This window comes from Callithrix jacchus, chromosome 11 (genome assembly GCF_049354715.1).
Source record: "Callithrix jacchus isolate 240 chromosome 11, calJac240_pri, whole genome shotgun sequence".
In the NCBI taxonomy this organism is placed as follows: domain Eukaryota; kingdom Metazoa; phylum Chordata; class Mammalia; order Primates; family Cebidae; genus Callithrix; species Callithrix jacchus.
The window spans coordinates 93,002,099-93,010,321 of NC_133512.1; the positions used below are offsets into that span (position 1 = coordinate 93,002,099).

General features: G+C 54.4%; 1 protein-coding gene across 1 annotated transcript; it reads left to right on the plus strand.

The window, feature by feature from the left end:
• Window positions 1–2,276: 2,276 nt before the first annotated feature.
• Window positions 2,277–7,580, plus strand: LOC118143733 (uncharacterized). Its single transcript, XM_078341984.1, has 3 exons — window positions 2,277–2,399; window positions 2,688–3,955; window positions 4,569–7,580. Exons 1-2 carry the CDS (start codon window positions 2,277–2,279, stop codon window positions 3,681–3,683), a joined length of 1,119 nt encoding a protein of 372 aa, XP_078198110.1. The 3' UTR covers window positions 3,684–3,955; window positions 4,569–7,580.
• The last annotated feature ends 643 nt before the right edge of the window (window positions 7,581–8,223 follow it).

The window sequence follows — 8,223 nt, forward strand, 5'->3', positions numbered from 1 at the left end:
TCGATCTTGGATTCCCAGGCGTCTGCTACTGAGCCATCCCCATCGGAGGCACTTGCCTATGGCCTCCTGGGCAGAATGAGGCTGGGGCTTTGGAAGAAGGAATTGTACATCTGAGGAGCTTGGAGAGTGGGGTGTGCCGTGTGTGCACACGTGCTGGTGGTGGATGCTGCTGTTGTTATTAGCAGGAGTGGCGTATGCCCAGCCTCTGGAAGCTCACCTCATAGTTATCTTTCTTCTTCCATGTTTCCTTTTGTAGGTCATGTCTGCCCTTAGCCTGACATCCTGCCATGTAAGGCTCCAGGACTGCTGTGGTCTCAGTTCTTCCAGGATCCCAGAGCCCCTGGTTCATTGTTCCTCCCTTGGCTGGCCTAGATGCCATGTCCTCTTTCTTTGGACAGTCATCACTGCTGGGCCCCATGGGAGGAGGGAGACAAGACCAGCTGCTGTGTGGGCACAGCTGTCACTGCTTCTCCTCCTCCAGCCATTGCTCACTACCCCTGGCTTCCCTGAGCTTCTCAGCAGCCTGGTGGAAGTGAACAGACGTGATGTTTCCACATCTGGAGGCCAGGGCGGGAGAGAGGCAGTGTGCCACTGAGCGGTTGGTCCTCTGACTCAGTGCTGCTCTCCCACATGTGATCTGGGGCCCGGTGCTGGGACAGCCTAGCTGGCAGACCTAGGACAGAGCTGGAAGGTGGGGGCAAGGCTGGGGTCAGAACTCTTCTCCCTCCTTCCCTCTGGTCTCCAGGAGGTCCCTTGAGCAAATTCCTTGTCCAGACAGTGATGTGTAGCATCAGTGATACCCAGGCCCTAGGAACAGTGAGCAGGTGGGCCCCAAGACAATGGTGCTTTGTGGCAGCCTCCAGCCCAGGACAGTAGCCCGAGCCCTGGGTCACCACGCTCACTCCATCCTGGGCAGAATTCCCCAGTGCCCAGCTTCCACCCAGGGCAGAATTCTCCAGCGCCTAGCTTCCACCCAGGGAAGAATTCCCCAGCACCCAGCTTCCACCCAGGGCAGAATTCTCCAGCCCCCAGCCTTGCAGAGGTGACGGCTCTGACAGGGACCATGACCTCTTCCTGCCACTTCTTGGTCAAGCAAGCAGCCCTTCCCTTGGAGTCTCTCCAACCCTGTCCCCAGGCGTCAGCACTCTGATCCTTCCAGCAGGATGTGCACAGGGACTCTGCTCAGCTCTTCCTCCTCTGTGTATGAAGCCCACAGACCCCACTCCAATCCCTGATGCCACCTCTGCCTGTGCGACTGTCCCTTGTCCCTCCCCTTATCAAGCCCAAGGGACCCTGCACCCACATGCCCTCCTCAGGGCCTTCTCATTGGAATCCCACACTGTCTGCATTTCTAAAGGGCTGGTTGACCCCGAGGGGCTCTTCTAAGCGGTAAGCTACCCGAGTGAATCGAAATCACACTTGGTTCCCCAAAAATTCCATCTGCCGCCACATCCTGCAGAAAGTGTCCCTGGAGCTTGGGAAGATGCCCAGGGCACTCTAACCGCTGCTGTGCTCATCACGCACCCTTTCTGCAGCCGGCGGGCACTTTCGCCAAACCCTTTCGCTATCAAACTCTGATTAACTTTCATGAACACACTGTTCCTACACATGGCCTCTAATTACTGAGTTCTTATGAGGAGAGTCTTGTGCTTTGCAGCGTCTAACGTCTTGATAGTGACCTGCTAGTGGCCATCCAGCCCATCTGCAGATGATGGTCACAAACCCTGGGAGAAAGGTGGCCATCCCCCTGCCGATTCCCACCCAGCTGCTGTCTCCTGCTGCGGAGCACCCCCAATCCTTTCTCTGGCCCTGGCATGGCTCATGACAATGATCTCCCCCCGCCCACCCCCACAGCTGACAACACATTTCCTGTGTGAGACTCTGTGTCTCCCGAGAAGCAGACACCAAGACAGGATGAGAAATGCACAGATTTTATAGGGAAAAACACCTGCAGGAGAAAACAGGTGAGCACCGGTGGAGGCTGGGAGCATGGGCTGCAGCAGGACCTGAGCCTGCAGGAGAGAGGTGTCCCGGGGGGCTGCAGGTGGGGGCATCAGCAGGGAGGTGCTGGGCCACTCAGGTGGCTCACGCATCTTACAGAGCAGGCCGGCAAACATCCCAGAGCGTGAACCACTGGCGACATGAGTTGGCTGTGCTGTCCCCGCACCCTGCCATGGCTGCTGACCAGGACAAGCGTGAGGCTCTTTACTTCCCTAAGCCAGTCAATTCCTGCATGGGCTGGAGCTCCCACCAAAGCCAGCTCTTAGCAGGCTCCCATGGTTCCCAGGACAGGGCCTGCCTCAGTGTCCCCTGCACCCAGCGCTGGCGGGGAGCTTGTGGGAAGCATGGGCGATTCCCAGGGCAGCAGCGGGGCCGTTGATAGGGCTGGCATGGCTGGGGTGCGTGAGGCTTGGTGTCATGGCCTCCACTCTCACTCTGCAAAACGAAGCCCCAGCTCCTCCCCTCGGTGCTCTCCGCGGCAGGGCCCCACCACCTCTGACCTGTCTCCTGAGTGTCCATCCTGCACAGCACTGTCCCAGCTGTTCAGTGCCCCTTGTCACCCCAGGCCTGATGCCAGCCGGCTGTGTTGCTGGCTTGCCACCGCCCACAACTTCCTCAGCCCTCACTGCAGGTGTGAGGAGGCGCCTTGGCTCCCAGGAGCCGATGCTCAGCACCTGGCTCAGTAGAGACCGCCAGTGGCAGGAGGAGGGCTCTCTAGACACCGGGGTGGGACCGCAGCCAGGTCTGGCGCTGGGCGGGTCGGCAGCCTGGGAGACACACATGGCTCTCTGTTTCTGTCTGTATCTCTCTCGGTCTCTCTCTCTGTGTTTCTCTCTCTAGGTCTCTCGCCTGGTCTCTCTCTCTCACTGACTCTGTATCTGTCCCTGTCTCTTTGTCTCTGCTTCTCTCTCTCTCTGTTTCTATCTCTGTCTCTCTGTATTTTTCTCTCTCTGGCTGTCTGTTGGCATGTCTCTGTCTCTGCTTCTCTCTGTCTCTCTGTGTCTCTGTTTCTCTTGGGCTCTCTGTCTCTGTTTCTCTCTATCTCTGTCTCTCTGTATTTTTCTTTCTCTGTCTCTCTGTTGGCCTGTCTCTGTCTCTGCTTCTCTCTGTCTCTCTGTCTCTGTTTCTCTCTCTCTCTCTGCCTCTGTTTCTCTCTCTCTCTCTGCCTCTGTTTCTCTCTATCTCTGCCTCTGTTTCTCTTTATTTCTGCTTCTCTCTATCTCTGTCTCTCTCTGCATTTTTCTTTCTCTGTCTCTCTGTTGGCCTGTCTCTGTTTCTCTCTGTCTCTCTGTGTCTCTGTTTGTTTCTCTTGGGCTGTCTCTCTGTTTCTCTCTATCTCTGTCTCTCTGTTGGCCTGTCTCTGTCTCTGCTTCTCTCTATCTCTCTGTGTCTTGTTTCTCTTGGGCTTTCTGTCTCTGCTTCCCTTTATCTCTGCTTCTCTCTATCTCTGTCTCTCTCTGTACTTTTCTTTCTGTCTCTCTGTTGGCCTGTCTGTCTCTGCTTCTCTCTGTCTCTGTTTCTCTTGGGCTCTCTGTCTCTGCTTCTCTCTGTCTCTCTCTGTATTTTTCTTTCTCTGTCTCTCTGTTGGCCTGTCCCTGTCTCTGCTTCTCTCTGTCTCTCTGTGTCTCTGTGTCTCTTTGTTTTTCTTGGGCTCTCTTTCTGACAGGGTCATCAGAGCCTGACAAGCCCCTCCAGCAATGACCTTGCAGGTGGTGGCAGGCCTGAGGCAGGCGCCCTGATTTGATCAGCTGCTCTGCTCCATGAGGCTCCCCAGCCTATCTCAGCAGGCAGCTGACATGGCCTCTCTGTCACCTCCATGGGAGCCAGTGCCCCTCGCTAGAAGCCTCTGGATGGGAGAGAATTCTCTGCTCTTCGTTCCTGGTTGCGGGGACGCACCTCCCAATCTGTGCTTCTGGACAGCAGTGAGGTCTCATGTGCTCCATAGACGCCCTGGGTGAGGCTCAAGCGGGTCATAGCATCGGGTTTGGAGTTCACTGTGTCTTCATAGCTGCTTGTACTTACACCATGGCACAGAATTGTGGCAGGCTGTGTGTGTAAATCCTGTATTTCTAAGAATTTATTTCTTCTGAGAGGCTGGAGATGAAGGCCCCCAAGGTCTGGGAAAAAGGAAATCCCTGGGAGGGAAATCCATGTGTTTAAATGGCCCTTGTGGCAATGGTGACTTCCAAATGCCACTGCTCCCCAGCCCCCTCCTTCCCTGTGGCATCAGCTGTGGGGCAGCTGTTGGAACACGACATGGCCTCAAGCCTGGGGTGTGAGCCCGGGGTCCTGGCCAGGGTCTGGTGCCCACCAGCTGTGGGCTTGGCAAGAGCGTGGTGCCCGCCCATCTGTGCAGGGCACTCTGACTTTCAGGGTCACCCTCTTTCCTCCTGGGAAGTCCCCTGCCTCGGGAAGCCCACGGAACCCTCACACCTCCGCGTCCCCCACGAAGGTTCAGTGGGAAAACGAGGCTCACCTGGTTCGTTTGTCCTATAGCCTGCAAATACTGACTGGTCCTTATGTCTCAGGAATTCCTTTTTAAAATGCAAAACACTTCTATTTTTCAGACAGACCACAGCAAAATATAGGGTGGGCCTCAGGGGCCTGCAGGTGCCTTCAATTTACGGCTGCAGGACAACAGAAGGGGCGTGTCTCTCGCTGAATTAAGACAGAAGAGAGAGGTTCTTTATTAAACCCAGAAGAATTGGTCTTCTCTGGAGGAGGCACCTCAGAGCAGCAGGACCGGGCTCCCTGCCCCCAGCGCCTCCCTGGATGGCCTCCCGTTCTGTCTCCCCAGCAGCCTCCATGGGCTCAGGTGATGTTTATTCATAGTCACGCTTGCCTCCCACACAGGCTTATTCCTGCAAACCCTGCCAGGGTTGTTAAGGAACATCTAAAAGGCGTGAGGCCCTGAGCTTTGATCCAGCTGCTTAATTGCCTTTACTAATCACACCAAGATCAAGAGGATAAAAATAGCCTCCAGGGTCGGGCGGAGAGAGTCACCTTGATGGGGATTTGGAGAGCAGCAAGGAGACAGTTCTAATTCACTCCTGGTGGGGCCTGAAATCACCACTTTAATTAAATAAACTAACCTGAGCAACTAGAGCTATGCAAACAACTTGACGTGAGGCTTTAGATTATTAGAGAGAAGCAGAAAGGAAGAGGAGGGCGCTTCCTGGAACAGGTTTCAGCTGTTTTCCTAAGCGGCCTGTCCCCAAGCAAAAGGAAACGTTTCTCCCTCTCCTCTCTCCCTCTTTCCTCGTCTCTCCCTCTTTCCTCCTCTCTCCCTCTTTCCTCCTCTCTCCCTCTTTCCTCGTCTCTCCCTCTTTCCTCCTCTCTCCCTCTTTCCTCCTCTCTCCCTCTTTCCTCGTCTCTCCCTCTTTCCTCCTCTCTCCCTCTTTCCTCCTCTCTCCCTCTTTCCTCCTCTCTCCCTCTTTCCTCGTCTCTCCCTCTTTCCTCCTCTCTCCCTCTTTCCTCCTCTCTCCCTCTTTCCTCCTCTCTCCCTCTTTCCTCCTCTCTCCCTCTCTTTCCTCCTCTCTCCCTCTTTCCTCCTCTCTCCTCTTTCCTCCTCTATGTCTATTTCTCTCCCTCTCCTCTCGCCCTCTTTCCTCCTCTGTGTCTATTTCTCTCCCTTCCTCTCTCCCTCCCTTTCTTTCCATCCCTCTCTGGTTCTGTCTCTCTGTCCCCCTCCACCGGTGTTTTACCTTCAAACAGAATATCTGATGGAGAGGCTTGTGTTTCTGCGTATTTGCCTTCTTGTTTGGGGATATTCTCCTGGCCATCCTTCAGGTTCTTTAAAGCCTGGCTTGAGTCTCCCCCACTGCGGGAAGGCTCCCAGGGTGAACACCATGTCTTTCTGGTACATTCCTTGTCATTTATCTCAGCCCTCATGCTGTCACCTTTTGTAGTTGTAAACCAAAAGCACCAGGGACAGGCCTCGATCAATGTAGAAGTTTATTCTGCCGACGTTATGGATGTGCTTGGGAAAAAGGAACACAAAACCACAGGAGCAACCTGTGATCCAATTTTTCCAAAGAGGGTCTTGAGCTTTGATACTGAAAGGGGAAAAGCAGGCACTGGGGGAAGGGGAGAGGGTGTGGTCGCACGACTGAATCCACGCATGGCCCTGAAAAGGCACCGGTTCAGGAATCGTCCATTAGGTTTTTGTCTCGTGCTCTGCACATCTTTGCATGAGATAAAGTCAGCAGCAGAGCAGCTCCCTGTGGAGACCCCTGGCCTGCTCCCTGCCGTGATCTGCCCTGGAGCAGAAGGAAAGGTGCGGCATGCACGCCTCAGCTCCCAGCTTAGCTTTCCCCTCTGGCAGAGTGAACGAGGTCCTGAGATTTTTCTGTCCTTTCACCTGACTGATTTTAGGGGCTCCATCTGTGTATTTCCTCTTTCCAAATAGGTCTGTGCTGCTTCAGGTCTGAAACTATGTCTTCTCTCTCCTGTTTCTGAATGGCTCATTCTGCTGCCCATCAGATAGGCCCTTTCCCCAGGACCCTTGGGGTCCAGGTGAGCAGAGCAGCCGGCCACGCTGGAAGCCCTGAGTGTTCCCCACCTGGGCCTTCCTCTCTGTCCCTGACATCCAGCCGGGCACCTATCCGGGCAGCTGAAAGTCATCCCCAAGTCCAGCCTCCTCGCCCCACCACTGCACCTTGCTCTGCACTCCCGGACGTCAGTCTCTCACTGAGCACTATCCGTGGCTTGCGTCGTCTGCGGCTGACACATCCTTTCAGATGCATGCCTCCCTCTGTCATATGTATCCAGGGTAGGATCCGAGCCGCCAGGACCCCAGTAAAGACTTGCTGGCTGCTTTAAGAGCGGGCACCTGCGCGTGTGTTTTGCTCAGCGTTTTCCCTACGCTGTCAGTGCGCTGGGTAGCTCTACTCAACCCACAATGATGGCAGATCTTTTGAGCACTGCATCCACGACTTTGTCTGGAACCACCATGGAAGGCATCCAGAAGCCTAGCTCTCTTCCTATGAGCATTCAGGATTCCCAGATCCCCAAAAGACCCTAACACCATCTCCAGGTGAACAGCTGCCCGTGTTTGCCTGGGGGAGGGAGTGCCCTGCCTGAGGCGGAGGGAGCACTGCACCCCTTTGGAGGTGGGTGAGCCTCACATGTTCTCCACAGCGCATGAGGAGGGCACCGGAGAGCAGCCCCCGCCCCTCCACAGCGGACATAGGTGGGGTTGTAAATTACGAGTCAAAAATCTCCTCTTCACACGACTGAATTATTCATGAAGTAAGTGCTGTGGTTTGGGTCCTGCTGGTCTATGAATGTACAGGTGAATTGTTTATTATGGCACATGGATTTTGCAAAGAAGTTGTCCAAAAACTCTTCAAGCGCAGTGGTTGAATTTAACAAACATTGACTGCGCACCGACTCTAGGACAGAAATTGTGATAGGTGTTAAGGAGACAAAGATGAATAAGACAGTAAGCACCTGCCTTCAGTGTGCTCTGGGGTTCGCAGGGAGAACACACAACCAGCTGGTCCACAGAGACGGATTACTATCAGCATTATTCACGGCGTATGGGAAATATGACATAACCGTATTTCAGATAATGACATGACCTCACCAAAGTTGAACCAATAAACCAACCCCCCCACCACAACAGAAGCTAACCCTGGTAACACTGAACACGAAATCCCCACCGCAACAGAAGCTAACCCTGGTAACACTGAACACAAAACCCCCCACCACAACAGAAGCTAACCCTGGTAACACTGAACACGAAATCCCCACCACAACAGAAGCTAACCCTGGTAACACTGAACACGGAACCCCCACCAAAACAGAAGCTAACCCTGGTAACACTGAACACGGAACCCCCACCACAACAGAAGCTAACCCTGGTAACACTGAACACGGAACCCCCACCACAACAGAAGCTAACCCTGGTAACACTGAACACGGAACCCCCCACCACAACAGAAGCTAACCCTGGTAACACTGAACACGGAACCCCCACCAAAACAGAAGCTAACCCTGGTAACACTGAACACGGAACCCCCACCACAACAGAAGCTAACCCTGGTAACACTGAACACGGAACCCCCCACCACAACAGAAGCTAACCCTGGTAACACTGAACACGGAACCCCCACCACAACAGAAGCTAACCCTAGTAACACTGAACACGGAACCCCCACCACAACAGAAGCTAACCCTGGTAACACTGAACACGGAACCCCCCACCACAACAGAAGCTAA

Excerpts from the sequence above, each read along its gene's own strand:
- LOC118143733 (XM_078341984.1), top strand. The coding sequence starts at position 2,277 with ATGGTTCCCAGGACAGGGCCTGCCTCAGTGTCCCCTGCACCCAGCGCT. Across the intron at positions 2,400-2,687 it reads ATAGGGCTGGCATGGCTGGG|AGACCGCCAGTGGCAGGAGG; the intron begins GTGCGTGAGGCT and ends CTGGCTCAGTAG.